Here is a 27,459-nt window from a genome sequence, read left to right as displayed (position 1 = left end):
TTATATATTCCAAAATAAAAATTAGGTTAAAAAATTATCAACACCAGAAGATGTGAAACAGTCTGTTGGATGTGTGAATCTAGAATTTGGGGAAGAAGTTTGGCTGGAGATGTAAATTTGGAAGATTATGTTTATAGTAGTGAGGTGAATGAGATCACAGTGAGAGTGAGTGTGGATGGAGAAGAGGTCTAGGTCTGAGAACTAGAATAGTTTATCATGCAGAGGTCAGGAAGAAGACAAGGATCGAGCAAAGGAGGCTGAAGGATTTAGAAGGAAAACCAGATGGATGTGGCATCAGGAAGCCTCATGAGAAAGTGACCTAAGAAGGAAGTGACCATCTGTCCTTTCAGTCATTTTTCCTATTACCATCCTTATAGTATATCCTAAACCCCAAGTGAATATTTAAAGTTATAGGACACAGCGGGAGTTGGGGAAATGGGAGATATTTAGGGTGGGAGAGAATGTGCTCTGATAATGGGAAAGCAAGTCCAACTTAGAAGAGTCATTCAAGTAAGCAAGTTCTTGTAAAATTTTCACTCTTAGTCTGCCTACCTTCTGATACCCTCAACCCTCACAGTTGACTTTGCTAAACTTAAATGGAACTCTGGATTTAAAATAGGATTTAGTTAAAATTTAAAGTTGGAGGAATAAGAATAAACAAAAATATTGTCTTTCATGAACTGTAAAAAAATATAGAATAAAATGATATAGATATCTTTTTTTAAAGCCAGTTGATTAGCCTAAATTTTATGATTGAAGGAAGGGACGATTACTGTGATAGAAAGTGAGGACACAGTGGGTGGTATAACTTCAAAGTATTTTGTGCCCTGGACATATTCATCAGAAGCAAAATAATGAAAGAGGCAAATCTGGGGGAGTCATTGCATTATTAGAAAAAGACTCCCTTATTTCAATTTATGACACCAGATCACCTAAGGCAAAGTCAAGAGATGAAAGATATCGTAGTGATGCACACAATGAATTCTATTAAAGGCTTCCTTTTCACTTGTGAATTTTCTTCAAAGGTAAGTTTTAGGTATAGAGAATTTCTTAGAAGGATGTGAATACTTGTATGGGTGGGTGGGTGGATGGGGAATGTGTTCTCTCTTCAAGGAATGCACTGCAGCTGAAAGAAGAAATTGAGGAATGGAAGATAAGGAGGAAAACAGCTTAGGAAAAGTAAAAGATGGGAGATTTGTCTATATTTTTGTTTTGATTAATATTTCTGCCTTTTTCACTTTATAAAAACACTTGGGTACTAAACATATCAGAAGTTACCTGTTTTGATAATGGATTGAGAATATATTCATATAATTCTAAGATTGTAATTGTTAGGTTTTAAGCTTTGAGGGCTTATATCCATAATTTATATGTTCTTCATTATTTTAAATAATTATGTAATAATTAAAGTGACACATTATATTTGATTTGGGAAAATAATGTATTTTAAAATGGCAGAATAGTGAACAGAAATGTTCAAGTTATCTATTTGCTGTATCAATAAACCACCCCAACATTTAGTGGCTGAAATTAATTTATGATGATCTCTCATAGCTCTGGGGTTTAAAGGGCTTCTCTGGATGCTTCTTGCTTGGAGTCCACCATAGAATTAGAGACAGAGAGTCACTAAGGATGAAATCATCTGACACTTAATCACTCCCATGTCTGTGTTGTGATGTCATGTCTGGACATAACATGTATGGACAACTAGAAGTTGTCCAGGTATCTTTCTTTCCATGCAGGTTCTCCATGTGGCCAGCTTGGACTTCCTCAAAGCATGGTGGTCTCAAAGTAGTCAGATGTCCTACATTGTGGTTGGCTTCTTCTGGGGCAAGCATTGCTGGAGCAAGTTGCTAAAAATAATTTCAACCTGGAATCTTACTTCTTGATATATGCTTGTGGAAACTTCGGTTTTGTTAATATGAATTGGGTGAGTTATGAGTGGTTGCTATATGTTAGGCAGTGTGCTAAGAGTGCCACATATCTCACTTCTTGTAATCCTCATGACTACCCTTTGAGGTAGATGATTTAAACCCACATTTTCATGAGAAATCTGAGGTTTATAGATACATCTGAGTTTTAGAGACACTAAGCCACTTGCCAACCTAACACAGATGGTAGGGACAGGGCATGGATTTGACCTAGCGGTATGACCCCAAAACAAGTGTTTATAATTTCCTATAATACAGATTCTCTTTTAAAATTAAAAAAAAGTCTTAATGATTTGGACTAAGACTAGGCTTGGTGCAGAGGGGGATGCAAAGATAGATAAAGCATAACATCCCTTCTTAAGGAGACCAAAGTATACTGGATGATGGATGCAGTTGTAAGTCAAAAAATGATTTTATAAGTCATTTATAAGAGAGGTACTCAACTCATCTTAACTACAAGGATGTAGAGTTAGGGAATAGAGGAAGAGGGTGTGTTGGGAGGTCTGTAGCATTTTGTTTTGGTTTGAGACATGTTTGAGGGACTGGTAGGACATGTGTATGGACATACCCAGCAGTTAGGCGAAAGTGTCTTGAGGTCAACATGTAGGATTGGGGCTTTATTTAACAAGTATAATTGCCTACTATAGTCAAGATCGTTTGCTAGATACTGTGGGGTAGCTACATGGAAGTGTCTAGGTACTTGACAATATGAGTCTAGTTCTGTAGGACGTACTGTGGAGGTGGAGGAAGAGAGAATTCTGAGGGAAGGGAAATTCTGAAATATAAACGTTCAGAGGTAGGCAGTTAATATTGATGGGAATTCTGATACAGCAATGAAAGCAAAGAAGACTAAACATTACTCTAATTTCTAATGTATAAAGGTGTACAATTTCCCAGTAACTGTTCACATATCAGTGTGGAGGGTGCAGTTGGGAGATAAAAACTGATCTAGAGAGGATTTGCCTTTATTTTATTTATTTATTTTTCCCTAGGAAAAAACTTATTCAAGATGAAATTCTATTTTCATGTCTTGATTTTGCTCGTATTTACTGCTGCATACCAGGCTTTAGACAATCCCTGGCACATTGTAGAGACTCTGGGTATTTTTTGGATGTTGCCAAATGATGAATGAATGTTAGATAGAGCCACAGCTAAGACCATCAGTAGGGTCCACATTCCTTTAAGCTCTTTTTTTTTTTTTTTTTAGATTTTATTTATTTGTTTATTTGAGAGAGAGAGAGAGAGAGCCCAAGTGGTGGGGGGAGCAGCAGAGGGAGAGGGAGAAACAGGCTCCTCGCTGAGCAGGGAGCCCCATGAGGGCTTGATCCCAGGACCCCGGGATCGTGACCCAAGCCAAAGGCAGCCACTTAACCACTGAACCACCCAGGTGCCCCTCCTTTAGGCTCTTTAAAAGTTGTGTGCATGAACAAAAAGACTAAGCTCCTGAAGGACTTTGCACTAAACAATAGCTGGAGGGAACTGGTTAGGAATACTGTGGACTGAAGATAGCACTAAAGAAGTGGTATAGGCAGTTGTGTGGCCCTTCTCTGAAAGATAGTGTTGACCTATTCCAGGAGCTGCGGCCAGTGTGTCATGAGGGCCACAGACTAAAACAGCAAGCCTAGGTGGATGGAGAAGGACCAGGTTCAGACAGGGCAGTGCGTCCTGAGGCTCAGTGGCAGCTGGATCACTGTAGACAGGAAGACACCATACATCCTTTAGGAGTGCATAGGCCACTGGAATACTTGGAAAAACAAGTAGGGGACTTCCAAGGGGTAAAGCTGGTTTTCCTTCCAGCATGACTCATGGTATTTGGAGTAGGATTTAATTTGGAGAAATAATGTCATGGTGACATATTTGTACCATGAGTGTTGTGGACTACTTCATACTTGTTACATATTAATGATTCCAAGGAATTAATATTTTTAATTACATCACAGCTGTAAGAAAATTCTAATCAAATTTAATCCTGTCATCCCCCAGCATAGTAGTGAAACAGAGTTTGGGCTACATTTAAAACAACAGAAATAAGCACTGTATCTTTTAAAAGGAAGAAGAAAAACATTTAACTTTTTAATATGTGTAGGTGGTAGATCATGACCATGAAAGACCCAAAAGAATGGAAATTTAAGGTAAGAAATTAAAAAAAAAGGAGATGATTTAGAGTGAATGTTTTTTTCTTTAGGATTTTATTTATTTATTGGGCCACCTGGGTGGCTCAGTTGTTAAGCATCTGCCTTTGGCTCAGGTCATGGACCCAGGGTCCTGGGATCGAGCCCCACATCAGGCTCCCGCCTCAGCAGGAAGCCTGCTTTTCCCTCTCCCACTCCCCCTGCTTGTGTGCCTGCTCCCGCTATCTCTCTCTCTCTCTCGAAATAAATAAATAAAATCTTAAAAAAAAAAGATTTTATTTATTTATTTTAGAGAGAGAGAGAAAGCTCTCTAGCAGACGGAGGGGCTCACAGGGAGGGAGAGGGAAAGAATTTCAAGCAGTCTTGGTGCTGAGCAATGGAGACTGACATGAGACTTGATCTCACGACCTGAGACCATGACCTGAGCCAAAACCAAGAGTCGAAAGCTTAACTGACTGAGCCACCCAGGCACCCCTAGAATGAATGTCTTGAGAAAAGCACAGATATAGTTACAAAACTTGTTGAAGAAAGTAAGAAAGAGTACAGTCAATATATTATTAGGCATTTGCTTCTCTGTAAAGATGAATTTAAATCAAACTTAACAAATACCTTATTTAAAATGAAAAATCAGAAGAAAAAATAAAATGAAAAATCAGAAGATCTTGCAAAATGTTTTATACAGCTCAGACCCGTTCCAGTGATTTGTTACTGATAAACTCCTAGGTTTTCCCTGAACTGGAAAGATTTCAAACTTTGACTTAGAATTTTTGAATGTTCTAATAGATGTTTTTAACATTTTTATCAGTTAAAAAACCAGCCTGAAATGAATTTACTCTGGAGTTAGTGACACTTTCAGAGGGCGCTCAACAGTTTTTAATGGATTCAATGAAGAGTGTTTTAGTGTTTGGAAATTTTGACCTGCTTGGTAGAAGTACTTTTGTAATCTTACCAAGCATTGTAGAGATTTATTAAAAAAATGGATTTTAGGCTTTTTCTTGATTTTTATCTCTAAACTACTTATGTAATTGGACAGAAAGAGAAGCTCAATCTCAGTGATTTTCCTTAGGGGTACAAGTATATTGACAAAACATTGTAGTATACTGAAATGACATTAAATATCTTTCTCACAATTTCAGTGTATATGAGGCAAGTAGAGAAATTAATATTGTAAAGTCATTGGCTTCCAACTTCCTGGGATGGAAATGTTTATAATCCATGCTTAGGTTTTATAGGTTTCAAAGTCATTGAGTATTATAGAAGTTGGGGGAAAAGTAGTGGGTGTTCAGATATTTTGGCTTCAAATTAAGGCTTTTATTTTAATATTAGAATTTTGTACAGTTTTTGAGGCCCTGTGGAAAATTTGAAAATTGTTCAATAAAGGGATTGAGTATCTAAAAAGTATTTTGTTTAGTGGCGCCTGACTGGCTTAGTTGGAAGAGCATGTGACTCCTGATCTTGGGACTGTGAGTTCAAACCCACATTGGGGGTAGAGATTACTTAAATAAATATTTAAATAAATAAAAGAATAACAGGTATTTTTTTTTTTAATTAGGAAAATGGCTCCTTGCAGTGACAATAGATTATATGACACATAAGTACTTTACAAATATAGAAGGGGAAATACTTAGCTGGACCAGAAATGATTGTCTAGCACTTTACCTAATTCATGTGAACATCATCTATTTAGCCAGTGTGGTCACTTTTTTTTTTTTTTTTTGAGAGAGAGAGCATGAGCGGGGGGCAGTTGGGGCAGAGGGAAAGGGAGAGAGAAAATCTTAAGCAGGCTCCATGCCCAGTGTGGAGCCTGATGCAGGGTTTGATCTCATGACCCTGAGATCATGCTCTGAGCTGAAATTAAGAGTCAGACACTTAACCTACTGAGCCACCCAGGTGCCCCACCAGTGTGGTCACTTTAAGAACTACTTTACCTTAAGGGGCGCCTGGGTGGCTCAGTTGGTTAAGCGACTGCCTTTGGCTCAGGTCATGATTCTGGAGTCCTGGGATCGAGTCCCGCATTGGGCTCCCTGCTCAGCGGGGGGTCTGCTTCTCCCTCTGACCCTCTTCCCTCTTGTGCTCTCTGTCTCTCATTCTCTCTCTCAAATAAATAAATAAAATCTTTAAAAAAAAAAAAAAAAAGAACTACTTTACCTTAATAAAATTCAGGTAAGACCAAAGAACAATTTTTTTTTCATGTATCATTGTTAAGCTCACATAATTCTGTTTTGTGTCAAAGTAAATGAAAGTGTTCACCAGAAAACAGAATGTTATGAACAAAATTAAGTGGAAACTTATTTTTTGTTCAAACAAATAACTTAAAAAAATCTCCTTTCTACTTGGAAACAAGGGAGACCCCAACACTTCTAAGTAATCTTTGTGTTACTAATATCTTCAGTAACTAATATCTGCAGTAACAAATTATTTAGAATATAACAGCAAGAACTCAGCTTATCAAACCCTATGAGATAGAGCCAAAGCTACAGTTGGAGCAAAAGCTATGAGATACAGCCAAAGTTACACTCATAGCTTTGGGGCAGGAATAATGAAAACCAATTTTCAATTTACGAATCTTAAAAAAAAATACTATAATAAACCAATCAGCTTAGAGAAATTGATAAAGATTAAAGAAGAAATAGGTGAATTAGAAAACAGGAAATTTGTGGACTTGGTAAATAAATCCAAGGTCAAAATAGCCAAAATCAGTAGTCTTATTACTTCATTTTACAGACGAGCAAGTAAACTCACAAGGTTAAATGACTGCCTAAAGGTGCCCAGCTAGTAAGTGGCAGAGTACTCTAAAGACACAGCTGATAGGCCCCAATGCATTTTCTTTAATATGAAGATTGGCATTAACCAATTGGTCCATTAGTCTGAATTCTGATGAACAGTGTAGACCTTAAGTGGCTAGAAAATGGCCTACAAGTGATATTGCTGGAGATGTTACAATTGCTTCAAGTAATTAGTTGAATAAATATGGTAAAATCAGCTGTCACTTGGAGATTGCTGGAGCCTTGAGCAATAAGAAGGGCACATAAGCATTACTACAACCTGGGACAATAAAACCAAGAGTTTTATTAACAGAAGAAATAATGCGCTTATGTACATGTGACTTCAGAGAAATTGGGGAGCAGAATCTAAAATTGATTACTGTTTGGCAACACTTCTTCGTAAACTCATGGTGCAATGACTCAGTATTCCATTAATGCTATTAGACTGCCATAGGTATCCCCTGCATCTTTTGATGAGGTTCCACTGCTACATTATAGATTTATAATACAAAATGTACATAATTCTTTGGTAGTTGGTACAGTTTTTAATAAATGGACAGATGGATGGAAGGAAGTTGAGCTTATTTGATTTAAAGGAAATCAATATGATTATTTAAAAAAATGTGGGGGTTGGCTGCACATAGTGACTTTCTTCTAAAGAGTATGGTATGGAAAGGGGTGGGGAGAAGAAAGTAACTTTGCAGGGGAGAACCCTAACAAATACTGTCTTAGCCAGGTGTAGTAAATCATGTTGATAGCATGTACCTTTATGTGATGTAATGAGAATGTCACTCTACCTCTGTGGCCTTCCTGCAAAACCCATAACCCCAGTCTAATTATGAGACAAATCATCAGACAAATCTCAGTTGAGGAACATTCTGCAAAAACCTGGCTAAAACTCTTCAAAACTGATAAGGTTATCAAGAATAAGAAAAATCTGAGAAACTGTCACAGCCACGAGGAGCCTAAGAAAACATGACAACTAAATGGAATGTGGTATCCTGGATGAAGTCCTGGAACAGAAAAAGGACATTAGGTAAAAAGTAAGAAAATCTGAATAATGTTTTGACTTTAATTAGCCAAACTGTGTTACGTGGTTTTCTCATTTCACTGTGAAAATAATCATTTATTTTAAAAAATCATGATATAAAAGCATAGTGGTGGCTCAGTAGAACCTGGATGTTAAAAGGTTTGTGTACACCTAAAAGATTTAGAAAAAGAACAAAGCCCAAAGTTAGTACAAAGAAGGGAATGATAGATCAGAGTGGAAATAAAATAGAGACTAAAAAACAATAGAAAGGGGGCTCCTGGGTGGCTCAGTCAGTTAAGCATCAGCTTTCAGCTCAGGTCATGATCCTGGAGTCCCGGGATCGAGCCCTGTATTGGGCCCCCTGCTCAGTGGGGAGTCTGCTTCTCCATCTGCCCCTCACCCTGCTTGTGCTCTCTCTCTCTCTCTCTCTCTCTCAAATAAATAAATAAAATCTTTAAAAAAATAAAAAATAAAAAACAATAGAAAAGATCAATGAGACTAAGAGCTGGTTCTTTGAAAAGATAAACAAAAATGATAAACCTTTAGCCAGACTAATCAAGAATGTAAGAGAGAGGACTCAAAATCAGAAATGAAGGAGGAGAAGTTACAACTGACACTACAGAAATACAAAAAATTAGGAGATTATTACAATAAAATTATATGCCAACAAATTGGGCATCCTAGAAGAAATGAATAAACATATGATCTTCCCAGGGGCACCTGGGTGGTGCAGGAGATTGAGCATCAGACTCTTGGTTTTGGCTCAGGTTGTGATCTCAGGGTCATGAGACTGAGCCTCGAGTTGGGCTCCATGCTTGGGAGAGTCTGCTTGAGGTTCTGTCTCCCTCTCCATTTGCCCTTCCCATTAGTGCTCTTTCTCTCTTTCTAAAAGAAATGAGTTTTTTAAAAAAAACAACACATGATCTTCCCAGACTGAATCAGGAAGAAATAGATATCTGAACGGACTAATAACTAGTAACAAAATTGAATTGGTAATCAAAAAACCCCCAAGAAACAAAAGTACAAGAACAGATGGCTTCACAGGTGAATTCTACCAAACATTTAAAGAACAGTTAATACCTATCCTTTTCAAACTATTCCAAAAAGTTTTAGAGAAAGGAATGTTTCCAGATTCATTCTATGAGACCAGCATTACCATGATACCGAGGCCTGAAAAGACACTACAAAAAAAGAACATTACAGACCAGTATTTCTGATGAACATAGACGCAAAACTCCTCAACAAAATATTAGCAAACTGAATTCAACAATACATTAGAAGGATCATTCATGCAAGGATGGTTTGATATCTACAAATTAATGTGATATGCCACATTAACAGAATGAAAGATAAAAATCATATGATTTCAATAGAGGTAGAAAAAGCATTTGATGAAATTCAACATTTATTCATGATTAAAAACTCTCAACAAAGTGGTTATAGAGAGAACATACCTCAACATACTAAAGGCTGTATATGATAAATCCACAGAAAACATTGTATTCAGTGGTGGAAAGCTGAAAACTTTTCTGCTAAGATCAGGAACAAGACAAGATGCCCACTCTCACTACTTTTATTTAACATAGTACTGGAAATTCTAGCGATAACAATCACATAAGAAAAAGATGTAAAAGTCCTCCAAATTGGTAAGGAAGAAGTAAAACTCACTATTTGCAATTGACATGATACTATAGATAGAAAACCCTAAAGACTCCAGCAAAAAATTATTAGAATAAATGAATGCAGTAAAATTGCAGGATACAAAATCAATATACAGAAATGTTGTATTTCTATATGCTACTAATGAAATACCAGAAAAAGAAATAAAAAAAATCTCATTTACAATTGCATCAAAAAGAATAAAATACTTATGAATAAATTTAACCAAAGAGGTGAATGACCTAAACTCTGAAAACTGTAAGACATTGATGAAATAAATCAAAGATGGCACAAATAAATGGAAAGATATATCATGCTCATGGATTAGAAGAATAAATAATGTCCATACTATCCAAAGCAATCTACATATTTAGTGTAATCCCTATCAAAATACCAGTAGTAGTTTTCACAGAACTAGGACAGAAAATCCTGAAATTTGTATTGAACTACAAAACACCCTGAATAGCCAGAGCAATCTTGAGAAAGAATAAAGCTGGAGAAACAAAACTTGAAATCTCAGATTTCAAGACCTGCTGCAAAGCTGTAGTAATCAAAACAGTATGGTACTGGCACAGAAATAGATACATGGATGAATGGAATAGAGAACCCAGAAATAAATCCATGTTTATATGGTCAATTAATCTGTGACAAAGAAGGCAAGAATATATAATGGGGGAAAAGATAGTATCTTTGATAAATTGTGTTGGGAAAATTGGGTAGCTACATGCAAAAGAATTAAAATAGACCACTTGCTTACACCATACACAAAAATAAATTCAAAATAGATTAAGACCTAAATGTAAGATGTGGAACCATAAAACTCCTAAAGGAAAAAAAAAAAACAAATTTGGGGTGTCTGGGTGGCTAAGTCAGTTAAGCATATGCCTTCAGCTCAGGTCATGATCCTGGGGTCCTGGGATTGAGCCCCGTATCGGTCTCCCTGCTCAGAGGGGTCTGCTTCTCCCTCTGCCCCTCCCACACGGCTTGTGCTCTCTCTCAGATAAATAAAATCTTAAAAAAAAAAAAAATTATTCAATTAAATGAGTAGACATTTTTCCAAGGAGGACACACAGATGGCCAACAGACATATGAAAAGGTGTTCAGCATCACTCTTCATCAGGGAAATGCATATCAAAACCACCATGAGCTATTACCTCACATCAGTCAGAATGGTTAATATCAAAAAGACAGGAAGTAACAAGTGTTGGTGAGGATGTGGAGAAAAGGGAACCCTCATGCACTGTTGGTGGGAATGGAGGTATAGTCACCATGGAAAACAGTATAGGATGGTCCTCAAAAAACTAAAAAAACATAGAAGTACCATATGATCCAGTAATTTAATTGATGGGTATTTACCCAAGGAAAACAAAAACACTCGAAAAGATATATACACCCTTATGTTTATTGCAGCATTATTACAATAACCAAGGTAGGGAAGCAACCTAAGGATCCATCATTAGATGAATGGAAAATGAAGATGTGGTGTATATATATGCAATGGAATATTACTTAGCTATGAAAAAGAATGAAGTCTTGCTATTCACAACAACATGGATGGACCTAGACAGTATTATGCTAAGTTAGATAAGTCAGATAGAGAAAGATAAATACCATACGATTGTACTTAGCTGGAATAAAACAAATGAACAGACAAATAACAAAGAGAAACAGACTCATGAATATAGGCCAAACTAGTGGTTGTCAAAGGGGAGAGGGGTGGCAAGATAGGCAAACTAAGTGAAGGGGATAACGAGATACAGACTTCAGTTATAAAATAAATAAGTCACGGTGAGTGAAAGTATAGCATAAGGAATATAATCAATAATATTGTGATAATTTTTTGTGGTGATAGATAGTGACTATGCTTATCGTGGTGAGCATTTCATAATGTATGTAACTGTTGAATCACTATGTTGTATGCCTGAAACTAATATTGTATGTCAAGTATACTTCGATGGAAAAAATAAATAAAAGGTTTGTTGTGTTAAAGCCTGAAGATGATCCTCGGCTACAGCATGATTGTGACAGTAGTTTTGACCTCAAAACAACTTCAGGCCCTCTTGGTCTATCTTTTGTTTTCTTTTGTACTCTTTTGTTCCTCTGGAGGAACCTCAAGTTATTATAGATAGAATACAGACTAATTTTTCTAACTCTGAGAAGTACTGTTCTCCCTCTCTGGAGTGACAGGTGCGACCAGGTAGGTAGGCATTTCCAAAGTTCCCAGATCTCTCTTCTGCCTGTGCTTTCCATGCCAGTTACAGTGTGTAGAGGTAGCTGATTCTCTGGTTTGAGTTTTGCAGGCATTCCAGGAACATTAGGAGTCTCACCATTTTGTTCTTCAAATACAGTGTTGCAGTTCATTCCCTTCAGACCTTGCAGTGGCATCTTGGTTTTTCATTGTGCTTTGCAAACTTTCCTAGGTTCTGGATGTTTCCATCTTACCTCAGACATCCTCCTTTCATTCTAATGTTGCTACATTAGATGGGAGGGTGGGTGGAAAGAGAGCCTCACACAGGACAGTCTAGGATGCCCAGTCTTATTTCCTTTGGTTTCTTGGCCACTGGACATTGAAGGTCCAGAGCCTGGAATCTGGTACTTCCTGGTGTACTGGAATGAATTTCTAAGTGCCTCACAAATACCCTAGTGCTGTAGCTATTCTTTTTTCCTTCCTTTAACAGTTGAGGGAACGTGGGGCCCAGAGAAGTAGCTTAACTTGTCCATTGATGGCAAAGATGGGAAGATGGCAGAGACTAGAGGTGACCAGGGACGCAGCATCCCCAGGGGTATTGGCAGTGTCCAGCTAGAGGCTTCATAGCTTCTATTGCAGGATCCCCAAGTAGGTACTACTAGGACTACTCTCCGTTTGCCCTGTAAAATCAAATTCCTGGGACCCTACAGGGGGGTATGTGTGTGCAGGGGTATGTGTGGACATACACTTGTACGTGTTTTTCTACCTTTGAATGGCATGAATATAAGAAGTATTTTACTTTCTTCTTTGATCCCAGTTAGAGGAGACATTGGTGTGGTCCTGGAATTCAAGTTCTCTTTACAATTAACAGTTGCTATTCAGCTGGGGCCAACTGATGTCATGTAGAAATGTGGACTCAGTTTTTTCAAAATAACCTAGAAATCCATTTTTTAAAATGTGACATCAAATTTTAAATCTTGGAAAAAATTCTTTTAGTATTATTTTGTAGACACAGTTTGGCCTAAAAAACATGTCTCTAGACCTCTCGGGGCAAAACCTCCAGTTTCAACATGAAACATGAAACTCTTTACTTTGTTCTTTCCCTTACCTGCCATGAGTGCGTATAATTCCTTTAGAAATGACAGTGCCTAGATTCTTCATTGAAAACAAATGATATTCTATAAATAGGTACAAAACAGAAAGAAACTCAGAAAAAGTGGCTAAAAGAACTTTTTTTTTAAGGTAATAACTGAATCTCAGAGGAATGAAAGACTAGAACTAATTATAGCAGTGTTCAGTGAGATGGAGGGGTGCCACCTAATGGTGGTTCAAGAAATCTTTGTTTAAACACATGATCCTTATATTTCAAAGGAGCAAAAAGGCAAGCGTGTCTTACTTCTTGACAAGAGATACCTTTAGCCCACTCATACTGGGAATCTGTGTGCACACATCTTGACTGACTTTATTGCTTCTAAATTTGCCTCAAAGAATTTAGTGTCGTGAATCCTTCATTTTGTGCTTTGCCAAAGTGGGATAGAGAGAGCGCAGTTGAAATCCATAATCTTCTAGTGCCCCACATATTCTAGAGTTGAAGCTTCTGCACATTGTTCTTCCTGTTTTCTTGGTGAGCATTTGTAATTCAAATATAAGCAGCTTGAATGGCTTTTGTGATCTAGTTGATGACTCAAGCATTTGGTACTGTGTGGTTTCATGGGAAATGTCAAGCTTAAATATTTTGGAAATACGATAGAAATCTGAAGTGCACATACGTTATTTAAAAGATTTTATGTCTCAAGCATTTACTTACCTCATTTGTGTTTAGTAATGTGTTACTTTTCTTGGAAGTTTTGGTTCAAACTGTACAGCTGTTTACTGAAATGGTTTTGTGGAACCAGAGTCGTATGCATGTGCCAGGGTGATTTGTTCTATCATGGTTACTCCTCTGAAAAAAAAAAGAAAAGAAAAAGAAAAAAAGAGAGATTGTGTTAAAGCACACTTTGCAAAAGTTGGTAAATATGACTCATAAAAATGTAAGATGAGCACATGTCAAAGATATTATTCAACCCATTAGTGAGGAAACCAAGAGAGTGTTAATACTGCTTCAAAGAGCTTTTGAGGAACTAAGTATGTATAAGAAAATTAATAAAGGAATGTTGAGATAAGATTCCTAGGTTAGTTATAAAACTGGTTATTGTCCTCCAAGCAATGAAGCTGTGACCTCTGGATTATCTGTTTCACTGGACAAAAATTATTTGCACCTTTACTGCATGAAAATTTCCAAATTTACATGTAACTTCACTAAGTCTGAAACCTTTTATCAATAGTAAAGAGTCATTGAGTTGAACAAAGTGCATTTCTTTAAATCTTGGATGGGGCTGTGCCCTATCTGATATTGAAATTACATGCCACATGCTTTTTTGCTTTATATCCAAGTTTTGGATACTTTTTCTTAAAAATTATCAATATTGTTGAGCCTCACCTCTGTACTCATGCTAGGTGTTGAGAATGCAAAAGGTATCCAAGATGGGCGAGATCACTGTCCTGATGCTTTTCTTCTAAGGGGAGAGACAGAATAAGTGCATGTTGTGATTAATGAAAGAAACAAAAAGCTGAGAGGAGACCATCAGAGGACAAATGTCTTTACATACAGAGAATAGAAAGGTCACTCTGAGAAGATGACATTTAAGCAAAAACATAAAAGATGAGAAAGTGTCATGGGAAAGGTGGGAAGGAAGAGAGTCCTAGCCTGGGAGCAACCAGCTATGGCACAGAAGTGAGAAAGGGTTTGACTCATCCAAGGATCTGGAACACCACCAGTGTGGCTGTGAGTGAGGGGGAGAGTGGTACTTGATACAAGACCCAATAGATAGGGTCTGTTTATACCAGGTCTTGTAGTCCATGGTAAGGAGTCTGCACTTTAAGTACAGTTAGGAGCCTTCAAAGATTTTTCTTATAAAGGCCTTTTTATTATGGAAAATTATAAACATTCACAAAAGTAGAAGAAATAGTGAATCTCCATGAACCCATCACCCAGTTTGGAACTAGATCCTAGGTATTTTGGCTCCCAATGCATGATTAATACAAAAGTAGGTGAAAGGCAAAAAAAAAAAAATTAGTTGAAAATATGAGGGTGATGAAAATAATCTGTTGGAAGCAGTTAATGGGAGATGCCAAAATGTTTTGTTAGAGCCATGACAGGATTTAAGATTATACTTGAATATTTAAGAAAATTGGAGAATATAGGAACTTTAGATATACAATTTTAATATTGGGTCTTCCTAAACCACCTAAAAGTTTATGGTAAAGGGTTTTTTTAAAAAAATTTGTATAAACCCACAAGGATAGAAGAAGAGAGGAGAGGAGAGGAGAGGATAGAAGAGGAGAAGAGACAACAGCAATGTGGTTTTTGAGCCAGAAGGCAGACAGATGAGTAATAATTGGCTTAGCATACTGACAGCAGCTTAACTCTATAAGCTAGCAGGCCAAGGAATAGCTAAATTTGCACAGAATTCTCAAAAAAATATAGGGAGTGGTAGTGCCAAGTACCTCTGTAACTATGGGGGTGGGTGGGCTGGGTAAACAACTAGATGGGATTAAAGCTGTCTCAGGAGTCATTGTATTGCTATAATTAGCATCTGTTCTATACTGTTGCTGACCCCTCTTCCCTGCAGCTCTACTATTTTTTCTCTGGATACCGTTAAACATAGTTTCTTGATTGGGGATCTGAAGCATATTTGAAGAGTGAGGATCCCTAAAGAAAACAGGAGATTAGATGACCATATGATTACTGATTGCTGAGGTTCCAGTCACTTTCCTGCCCTTGGTCCCTGAAGTCTTCGTAGTTATATCTGTATCTTGTAGATAGTAGAATGGAAAATTCTTCTTTGGGGAACCTGATCAACCTGAGAGTAAAGTCTTTTCTAAAGGTACTAAAATTGAGACTTCCTAATAAAAAGTTAACTCATTTCACCCAGTGTTGACAAGCTACACTCACATATGTTCAAAACTTCAAATTTTTCATTTTGGTCTCTGATTCTTAATCATATTCAGATAAACAGATCCATATATTCAGCACATGCAATCATCCTTTTAGTCTCTTAGTTTTAAGCATATACAGATAATCAAGAATTACCAGATGTTTGAAGAAATCTTATGTAGAAGATAGATCCCAGATTAAATAACAAAGCAATTTAGAGGTAACAAAGACTATAAAGAGAAAACTTAAAAAAAATTAGTACTTTCTGAGAGATCAAAGAAGGTTTTTGATTTATGGAAAAAGAACAGGATACCATAAATTCTTGGAAATTGAAAGCACAATAGCATAAATTTAAAAAAATAGTAGGAGAATTGAAATTTAATGATGAGTTAAATTCTCAGGCAAAGATCAAAGATTTGGAAATTAGAATAAAGGATAAGAAAATGAGAGGATCAATTCCAGAATACCAAGATGAAATAATAAGAGTTTTAGGATGAAAAACAACAGTGAAAATGGAAGGGGGAGAGATCAGTGTAAAATAAAATTTTCCAGATCTGAAGGTTGAGTGTCAGACTGAAGGGGGCTGACTGAGTGCTCAAATGAACAAAAATAAACCCATTCCAAGAAAAATCCTGTAAAATTTTATAACACTGTGAACAAAGAGAAGAACCTTCCAGAGGGAGAACAAAGCAAATAAACATACAATATTTCATAATCAAAATGATTTTGGATTTCTTAACAGCAACACTGGAAGTTTGAAAATAATGGAACAGGGCTTTCAAAATAATGAAAATTATTTTCACGTGAAATTCTATACCCAATGAAAATGTTGTTGAGTGGAAGATTAATACACAATAATTCCTAACATGCAAGATTTAAAAGGTTTATTTCTACACACCCTTTCTTAGGAAGTTACTGGAGAATGTTCTCCTTCAAAACAAGGGAATAAACCAAGTAAACCAAGAAAGAAGAAAACATGGAATCAGCAAACAGATCAAAGAGAAAGAATCAAGGGGAATCCCAGGATCATTCTTGTGTTCCACGTGTAGAGGTCAAGAAGTCCCAATGAATGTAGGCTTGACAATATGTGGTCTAGGAAAGTGCAAGTTGCCAGATTTGTGTCTGTTTCCCTAGAGGGTGATTTGACGGGTGTAGTGAAAGTCCGTGGACACAATCATTTAATCAAAGAGATCTACAATGGTGGTGGAATGTAGTTGAGACAATTATATGTGTTCCCATCATGAATGTCAACATCAAACCATCGTATCCATTTCTCTATCAACTACCATCTTGAGAAGATGTGCTGATTCCTGAAGTCTGTATGCAGAAGAAAACAAAATCTGTCACAGAAATTTTCTCCTATAGATGGACATCTTAATATGTACATAGATTCTCTCTTGTGAGAGATAGATAAAGTTGATAATTGTAATTGATTCTGGGTAGGCGGGGCATATGGCTGGTGGGGGCTGTTGTGAGGGACACTTACTTGTTACTATTGTGCCAGCGTATATGTATTTTATTTAAAGATGAATAAAATATAATATATTCCTTAAAAATTTTAAATAAATTAAAAAACAAAGGTAGTAAACTTTAGGTATAGTCCAAATAACTATAAGAGACTACCCCCTTTTTTTATCTAAAATATCTAGCTTTTCCTCTATTTGTATCATCAGCTTACATTTTATTGAAAGTTGCAAATTTAAATTCTGTTTTGGTATGGAAGAAGGAAAACATCAATTTTTTGTAGTACTCACCCAAATATAAATAACACAGGTTAAGAATTCTTAGAGGCTGAATAATTTATGATATGAGTGATGAAACTTCTCTTGTTCCGTAGGAGTAACTCTATAGCTTTAGAATGCCCGTTAGTAAATGTAATAGAATTGAAGTAATTCTAAACTAGAAAACCTTTCTCCATTAGGATCATATTTTCAGTATCAGTTACCTGGTGGTCACACTGTGGGAAGATACTTGCTACGGCATTGACAAGGCAACAACTGAAACAAAAGGTCAATGCATTCCTTCAATTCTGCACTAATAATGTTTGTCATTTCACCGTGTCCAGTCACTCACATGGGTTGTACAGTTGTTTATTCTGAAACTTAAAAAGACAAAGTTAACTTTTATCTTTTATTTATTTATTTATTTATTAAGTGGGTGGGGGATGGAGGAGCGGGTGGGGGGAGGGAGAGAGAGAGAGAGAATCTTAAGCAGGCTCCACCCCCAGCGCAGGGCCCAAGGCAGGGGTCCATCTCACAACCCTGAGATCTTGGCCTGAGCCCAAATCAAGAGTCAGAGGCTTAACCCACCCAGCCACCTAGGTGCCCCAACAAAGTTAACTTTTGAAGTGACCAAAGGTTTTGTATGAAAACTGATTACTGCAAACGCAGCAAAATCAATTTTTTATATATGTTTTTCTTTATGTTGTCATCTATTGGGTGCTGATTCTCATTTATTACTTTATTCTATTCTATTCTGTTTTGTTCCTACAAACTTACTGAAACTTCAAATAGAGGGCTATTCCCATTTACTTAGGATATACTATACTTACTATCTTTCCTAAGGTACTGGTAATTAGAGGTGAGATAGGAAGATAAGCAGGATTTAGAATTTTGTGGTTAGTATGACATACTGTGTTGGAGAGTTTTATTTTATAAATGATGTTTAATATGTTGTGTGCTGAGTAATCCAAGTGGAAAATAAAGTTAGTGAATACCAGTAGGTTTTCCAAAGAGAAAGAAGAGCTAGGGATTCAGGAAAAAAGCAAGAGAAAGGAATTAATGCTATGCTGATTTAAAGAAGCATAATATTGGGGTTCCTTGGGACAATCAGAATGCATCAACTTTTCCAGAACACTGAGTCAATGTGGTGTACTCCTGTCCCGCTTTGTTTTATTGTGAAGGCATCTTTGGTTTGTCTGCATGTCCTAAATTTCCTTACTAGTCATTGTCAGTTTTGAGGTGGAAGGAGAAAATACTATAGATGGTGGTAATAACTGCATGGGAACAGGAAAGATAGCTAGTGTGGTATTCTTTTACAGAAGTTTAGAAAGACTAAGACTGTTGAATGTTGGAGTGAAAGAGGAGGAATCTTCCACTTGGTATATCCTGACATGGGTTCATAGTGTCACAGATTGGACGTTAACAGATAAATATCGATGTTGAAAGTGACAGAAATTCCAGCCTAAGCTGGCTGTCAAAAAAAAAAAAAAATGTAATTTATTGCCTCAGTAACTGAAAAGGCCAGGGTAAAGCTGGATTCAGGAAGCTCAGCTTGATTATCAAGACTTGGCTCCTCTCCACCTCTTGGCTCTGTCTCTGGCAAAATGTTTTGGCTTCATTTCCAGGCTTTGGAGGAAACTGTCCCCAATCAAAATGATCCCGAATCCAGCAGTAGAGGGAATCTGCATCTTTATGCTTAAGCAGGAATCTCAGAATTGTCCTTTTGGTTTGGGTTGGCCTGATCTGAGTCATTTGCCCATTGCCGCGAGAATCATGGAGCCGAGAACCGTATCTTATGGATGTTTATATCCTCAGTGATGAGCCCAGGGTGCTGCACAATGTGCAGGAGCAGGTGCCGATATAACCATGTTTTAATCTGCTCTTCTGAAAGCAACCAATTTGCATTGTAGGTACTATTCTAATACGTTCCTGATTTTTAATTTTGAAATATTCTTTGCAGAATTAGATGGCTTTTTGTATAGGCTGAATGTGATTACTGGAATCTAAAAACCAAACACTTTGTGCCTATATGTTATCAGGACTCTGTCAAAGCTTCATAGTAAAATTCAGGAAATAAGCAAGAAAGTAACATAAATCTCATATTGTTTTAACATGATTAGAAATCTATTCAGAGATAAGAGATCTATTGACAGGAACAGCTTTCATTTCCTTTGAATCATACTGAGCAAGGTGTGAGGAGAACATGATGATAGTTGAAAAGGAGAGGATTTGAATATTGGAACATCATGCCACTGCAGAGCAGAGGAATGACTTAAGAATGCTAAAATTATTCTTTTACAGTTGTGACAGAATATGAATTAAGGACATCTTTAAGCACATGTTGTTTGGAATTCATTTTACAGAGAAGTTTAAAATAGGTGGTCTGATGAGTCATGTAAAACTTTTCTTAGATCTAGTAAGAGAAAAGTTACCTGAAATATATATAATACTTATGTGTTGTGTCAGTTGTTAATGCCTAGTCTTCTGAGTTTAATAAAGGGAGTTCCAAAGACTAGATTTTTAGTACGATAGAGGAAAATGTACCTAGTTACTCTAAAAAAGAAACTTCAGTATTTGTGTAATTATGCCTGTCTTTTAATGGGAACTTCATTTTCAAAGCTTTTTCTTCATCTTTTAGTTTCTATTGAATGCCAACTTTGCCTCAACAACTTTTCTTACAAGTTGAAAAGATGAAAGCAGGGGAGAGTCAATTATCAATGATGTCACAGAATTTGAGGCATTTCCAATCATGCTTGTTTGTTCATTTCACATAATCTCAAAATTCACTGATGTGCACCAATTTAAAATGAATTTACTGACTTAACCACAAGATCTTGGAGCTCTAATTGCCTGGGAAATAGCAAGAATGTACCACTTGAGCTCATTGGTCCTGACATTAAAAGATGCTATTAAATATTTAAAGTAGTCAGGAGAACTGTAGTTTCTGTTAAATAAATATAATGTTTATTAGAATAATAATGTGCACACTTTTAGGAGACTTGTAATTATACAGATTTATGGAAGTTTTGGTTATTGTGCATGAGTTTAAAATATTTGAATGTTTGGAAACAGGTAGCATAAGCAATCTACCAAATTTTTCAAGATGGAGACATGATTTGTAGGAATAGAATGTAAGAGGCAATATAGTATGGTTATGGGGTAAAGTCTGCAAGTGGACTGCTGGGTTCAAATCCTGCCTGGTCACTTAAGTAGCACTTAGTTAAGTAGCACCACATGTGTTAACTAACTTCTCTGTGCCTTAGTTTCCTCAGCTATAAATGGGATTAATGCTACTAGTACCTTCTTCACAGGGATGTTGTGAAGGTTCATTGTGTTATTATTATATAAAGTTTCTGCAACAACAGTACATAAACATTAGCTGTTCTGATCACTTTCTATAGGTCTATGCAGTTTTTCCTCAGGATATATGGAATCTTAGAATATAATATAGTAACATATAGAAAAACATGTATAAGGAAGTCTGCAGTAAGTTCAAGCATATTGCATTGAAAAATTCAATAATTAACTCAAACCTGCAAATGTGGTCTATTGTACGTCCACTCCAGAACACACTACTCACACTCTTCCTCACAGTCTAGGACAGTGTATGTCAAGTGTATCTCAAGGATCAGTTACATTAGAATCAACAGGGCTGCCTGTTGAATGTAGATTCCTGGGCCTCAACCTAAATTCCCTGGATCAGAAATTTTGAGTGAGTTAACATTTTTAACAAACATTTGAATTGATTCTGATGCAGAACAAATTTTGAGAACTTAGTTCCTCAGCCATTCATGATTCCCCTTTGTCATGCTATAGTTCACTTTCACTCTTTCTCACTTAGAACTTCAGGTGTCTTCTTATTTCTCTCAGCTCAAAGTTCTGTCACATCTTATGTTCAAGGAATTTTTTCTTCCAAAATCACAATAGACCAAAGTTGATCTTTTTCTTACACATCCAAAGCCAAGCTCACTGCCTCCTCACCCCTCCATTCTGTATTCTCTTTCTCATTCCTAGTTCATTTCTTTCCCACTATTTGTCATAAGTGAGGTGTGAAATCATTCTGGCTTTAGAATTCCACAGAAGATCTTCAGTTGTCTTTGGCGGCCCCAGAGCTGCTCCTACTCTCCTGCCTCACCCCAGGCTTTGCCTTTTTCCTTCTCTTTCTCTCATTTTTTAAATTAACTTTCTTTTGGTTAAGGTTTCTGCCTTAGAAGTCAGGGAAGAGAGAGCTGTTTTATTTCTTCTCCCAAGTCCCTTATTCCCATGACAGGTGAACATTCTTAGAGAGAAGGCGCAGGTGTACAAATTGTCTTAGTCCTCCGGAATCTCTGTCCCTGTTGGCCTGTATCTCCTTCCTGGCCTCCGTCTGACCTCTGCATCCTTGTCTGTGGATTTTGCAGCCATAAATATGTGAAACATCATTAAGCCATCTCAGATTGCATTGTTTGAATATGCTTGACTGAGAAAATTGCATTTAAATTAAAATGTATCAAGAACTTGTGTGTTTGGTGGTTTCTAAATACAAAGCCATGTGTAGCCATGTGGAAATACCACATACATGAAAGTTTTATTACTTCTTGACCAAGGTAAAGATTAATAGGAAGCATTTTGGCTCATAGAGTGCTTAATGCAACTCTCCTTTAAAACACATGAACTTGTTTTGTTCGTGTGACTGATCACATAATCCATTGGAATCTTAATGATCCGTGAGATCAATTGTTCACATTTTTAGAGGTACATCTACATTACAAAACAACAGTGCTTTCAAGAGGCCACTGCACTGTTGTGCTTTTGAAAACACTTGAATCACACAGTGCTGAAAGCAGGAACACTACTGATGACTCATAAACACACACACTCTACTAAGAAAAAAACAATAGAACTTATGGAAAAGAAGGAAATACACACTTTGTCAAATTTTTGTCTGTGTTGCTTATTTTTAAAGCAACATAGACATTTTCTAAGAAATGATATTAGGATTTTAGCTAGTAAAATGGGAGAAATTGAAGTCCTGAAAATTTATGTTGAAAACATTAGCATTTCCTTGCAGTAACTGAAAATTCTTTTTAAAACATTCTCAAATGAGATAAATTTCAGGAAAAGGTAGACACAACCAAGAAATCAATTTATAATAAAGTTTTAGCTTCAACTGCTTTTACATACCACTTTTAAGCGTTCTCTCATATTTGTGTGATCATCAAATAAAAAGATGAAGAAGCCCCATTAAGATTATTGATCCATTTGATAATTTTTTAGTTTTAGCTTGCATTTTACAGTTTAATTTGGGGGGAATATGGGCTTTAATTCCATTTCCAAGGTACTGTTTTGTGTTTTTCTTATAACAAATTTTAGGGTCAAAAATTTAAAAAATCCTAATTTAATAAATAAGTTTAAGGCTACTAATAACTGTGATCTTGATATATAGGTTAAAGAACAAAAAGTAGTTATGAATTGTAAAAAAGAACCACAGAAGAGATTGTGATTTTTAACTTGCTTCTTTGATCACATATTTAAGTTGGGTGCTTAATATTTGATGTATTTTTGTCTTAGTTGCTTATTGTCTAGCTCTCCACTCTGTGTTTATACCTGTAGGTAAACACAGTCTAATGAAAATACATTAGATATGTTTTGTGAACAAAGCTTTTTTTCTTTTTTTTTTTCTTATAGGGATGCCCTCTGCATCTTTACTAGTGAATCTCCTCTCAGCTTTATTCATCACTTTTGTGTTTGGAGGAACAGAAATAAGGTTTGCCGGACAAACAAAATTTGTAGTTAATGAAACAAGTACAACAGTTATTCGTCTTGTCATCGAAAGGATAGGAGAGCCGGCAAATGTCACTGCAATTGTATCGGTAAGAAATGATTTGGTTCTATTACTGAAATAGATGGTATGAAATTTCTTCGTTTTAGTGACAAGAATTTTTTTAACTGTTTGAGACTCTGAGTAGTTTCATTATGATAGATGACTTGCAGTTACACTATTCCATTCATATTTCTAATAGTTTATATAGTGCTCCAAGGTAGCATATGCACTCGGCAATAATAGTATTGTAACAGTATAGACTGATTATTTTAAAATGTTCATATATTTATTTTAAAACAAATAAAAACCAAAGACATGAATAAGTATTTCTAAGTAAAAGAAAATTTTACTTTGAGTAATTTGGATCCACATTATCTCTGTTCAGATTATTTATTTCGTGTGGTTTAGGGAAAATACATAAATATTTAAAAGCAGAAAAATGGCAAATTAAAAATGAATTTTGTCAGAGAGCTTGGGAGAAAGGAAGTACATTAACTTAAGTAGAAGTTAGGCAGGATTTGTTTAACTATCAAGCTATCTTGCACACAGTTATTGGATGGATTATGTGTGCATATATTTGTGTCTATGTTTAACCAGAAAGTAATGTCCTATGACCACTAAGGGTATTGCTATATTTGAGGCCCAAAGTACTTGAAATTTTTTTTTCAAGAAAAAGTTTTGAAGCAGGAGGTTAAATTACCACATTGTGAAACATTGTAAAAAGAGATAAAGAAGAAAGACTACCTACGAAAGAAACCCAGTTTTATAATTTTGTGCATTGCTTTGAGTTTTTAATTTATGACATGTGAATATATTTACTGAATTCATGTGAACTTGAGTATACATTTTACTTGGTAATCTTTGATGCATAATTTCGATTGTATCATAGGTTTTGGGATTGCCCTTTCATTTTCACAGCTTCTCACAATGGTGGCATCATCATTTCTCAATCATTTTTCACCTGTTTGTCATTGAGGTTGCTTCCAATTTTTGCTGCTGTAAATGCTGCTTTGATGAAAATGTTTACATATGTATCAATTTTTACATATTTTGGGTTGTTAAGTGATTTTTTGGGGGGGCTGGATTACTGTGTTTTTCTCTTTGTTTCAGTGGCTCTTGATAGCTAATGCTTTCTAAAAGACTGTACCATTTTTTATGTTAAAGAGTACAAGTTTTTCAATACCCTTAACAACTTAATTGGGTATCTCAAGTATTTAAACTTTATTCTTATAAAAGAAAACTAGAAATTGACTATAATTTTCCTATACATGTTCTTCATTTTTTATGTGTACTAAATCATAGTTTTTTCCAGTAGCTAAGTTGTTCATTGTGAGATCTTTGGCAAAAGAAATCTCATTTAGCTTTGCATAAGAAGTTGCTGTTTATAATTTCATAATTACTGCTCCCTCAAAAATCTTATTAGCAATGCTGAAGTTACAGAATGAAGTCTTCAACAGTTAAGGAAAAGTTTACAATGACTAATAATTTGGAATGCTAAAGGAATTGGGTCTTTATTGGAGTTGTGGGGGAGAATATAAATAAAACTTCAGTTGAAATTTTTGGAAAAAGCATTTCTTTGAAAACCATAGGGTAAATAACTGATTTTCCTGATACATTTTGGCAGGCTATTTCCACCTCTTCTTTGGGAGAGTTTTAGCTACAGTTAGTTTTCTTGTCAGGTTTGCTGTAATCCACTTCAGATCAGTTAAGAGGCAGAGAAAAAAAAATTCACATCCTTACTTTCCTATATAATTATTACTTTTCTTTCTTCTTTTTTTTTTTTAAAGATTTTATTTATTTATTTGAGACAGAGAGAATGAGAGAGAGAGAGAGAGAGCACATGGGAGGGGGGAGGGTCAGAGGGAGAAGCAGACTCCCTGCTGAGCAGAGAGCCCGATGCGGGACTCGATCCAGGGACTCCAGGATCATGACCTGAGCCGAAGGCAGTTGCCCAACAAACTGAGCCACCCAGGCGCCCTATAATTATTACTTTTCTGTGTAATGATTCCTTTACCTTCCAGAGCATAAACAAATGTTTTTGTTTAGAATCATTTTTAATAATGTTTTTGAAGGTGATTTTTGTCGGTTGTTAAATACTTGTTTTGTTTTTGTACATCCTGTCTGTAAACAGCAGTGTGAGTTGATGATTCCTGTTTTTTCTGTTGATTGCTCCAATTAGCGTCAGTTTTGCTTGTCCTAACAGTGTTGTAAGAACTATCTGTATTTTGCATTTGGTAGCTCTATGGACATGACACCGGTGACTTTTTTGACACATATGCTGCAGCGTTTATACCTGTTGGAGAAACAAATCGGACAGTGTACATAGCCGTATGTGATGATGACTTACCAGAGCCTGATGAAACTTTTATTTTTCACTTAACATTACAGGTAATTCCTTCTTGACCCTGCCACCCACCTGAAACTCAGAGAAACCTTACAGTGCTTAAAAATCTGTTTCTCTAGAGATAAGCCCATCTAGAGACTGGAGGTGGTTTTCGTAGAACTCAGAAGTGACAGCCTTTTTGGCAATTCCACGGTCTGGTTATTATTACTCAGACAATCTTGTTTAGAAGATTCTGCAGGTGGTTTTTGGATCCATTCAGCTTATTTAGGAATTGCCATGACAGATGCTCAAGAAAACCTGTCTTCCATTTGGCCCCTTTCTCTTTTATCCCTCCCCTGCTACCAGATGCACAAAGAATGACCAAGACTTCTGAGTTCAAAGGAGAGGGATACAAAAAGCAAGCGTGGAAGTGGGAGGTCCCTGTGCCTTAGAATCATTTTGGACTGCCTCTGGGAAAAATGCTTGAATAGCCCAAGGTTTAATTATCCTTTATGGCTTGATCTGTTAGGTTGAGGTAATGACTGTTAACACTGTTCTAGTTAATTTTTCTGAGGGGCATTGAGAATTTTTTTTAGAATGATTAGGTCAGTATGAGTAAAATTTTTGTGAAAATGATACTTGAAATAGTCCTGTTTTGCTTTTGTATATTCCTTTCTTGCATATTCCTTTATGCTGCTGTTGAATATCAATAGAAATGTTGAAGAACACTCTTCCCTTATTGATTAGAAAAAATGTTTTAATATTTTATCTTTAATTTGGCTCTATGATTTATAGAATAAATAATTCTTAAGCTTTGGCACCTTCTGTAGTGTAAGAAAAGAAATCATATTCGAATAGAATTCCATACTGCTTACTTCTCTGTTATATTAGTAATGACATTAGAGTAATTATATTATAGCATTACTAGCCAGTGATACTTATCATTATACTGATTTATATTTTAATAGCCAGTGATTAATGGTTTTTTAAACTTTTTAAAAAGTTTCTATTTGGGACTTCTTTACCATGTTGACTTAGTTTGAATATATTTTCTTAATCAGCATTAAAAGTGTACTTGTATTTTTATTCATATTCTGAACAATTACATAAAGACAAACTCTATTAAAATGATTCTGTTTCTCTTATTTTTAATTTTATTAACTTACTAATTTTATTAACTTATGGCTTTTATTTAGAAACCTTCAGCGAATGTGAAGCTTGGATGGCCAAGGACTGTGACTGTGACAATATTATCAAATGACAATGCATTTGGAATTATTTCATTTAATATGGTATGGTTGCAATTTGATTACTCTTGTGGTTGCTGGGTAATAGTTATTAAATTTTTTTGTTATTTTTCATGATGTTACCTGGCATCATCCTGCCACTTGATATTTAAATAAAATTCACTCGAACTTCATCCATGTCCCACATTTTGTAGACTGTTCATTTGTTCTACCTAAGATTTCTTCAGCTTCAGGAGGCCTATGTGATCGTGGCCATCTCTTATCCTAATCTCCTGCTGATATTCCACCTGACTCATTCGTTACCTCCTTTGCTGGTCTCTAACTTGGATGTTGTCTAAGTCTGTTCCATCTGCTGTAACAGAATTCTGTAGACTAGTGTCTTAAAAACAACAGAAATGTATTTCTCACAGTTCTGGAGGCTGAGAAGTCCAAGGTCAAGGTGCCAGCAGATTTGGTGTCTGGTAAAGACCTGCTTCCCGGACATCTTCTTGTGCTTTCATAGGGCAGGAGGGGCAAAGGAGCTGTCTGAGGTCTCTCTGATAAAGGCACTAATCCCATTCATGAGAGCTTTGCCCTCATTACCTGGTCACCTCCGGAAAGGCCCCACCTCCCAAGATTTGAACATGACTTTGGGAATAGAACAAACATTCAGTCTGTAGCAGATGTTGTAGTCTAGTTCCTTTT

The 27,459-nt window shown here is 36.2% G+C and overlaps 1 protein-coding gene across 1 annotated transcript in view; it reads left to right on the top strand.

Moving 5' to 3' along the window:
* ADGRV1 (adhesion G protein-coupled receptor V1) overlaps positions 1-27,459 on the top strand; it is a 538,587-nt gene that overhangs the window by 38,005 nt on the left and 473,123 nt on the right. The window contains exons 2-4 of the mRNA XM_032403550.1: positions 23,070-23,254; positions 25,444-25,593; positions 26,725-26,820. Coding sequence (XP_032259441.1) covers positions 23,070-23,254; positions 25,444-25,593; positions 26,725-26,820 — 431 coding nt within the window. The remainder of the gene's footprint in view (positions 1-23,069; positions 23,255-25,443; positions 25,594-26,724; positions 26,821-27,459) is intronic.

Source organism: Phoca vitulina, unplaced genomic scaffold, assembly GCF_004348235.1.
Source record: "Phoca vitulina isolate PV1807 unplaced genomic scaffold, GSC_HSeal_1.0 scaffold6, whole genome shotgun sequence".
NCBI classification, from domain to species: Eukaryota; Metazoa; Chordata; class Mammalia; order Carnivora; family Phocidae; genus Phoca; species Phoca vitulina.
Note: the sequence above shows the minus strand (reverse complement) of the source record. Positions and strands in the feature narration are given on the sequence as shown.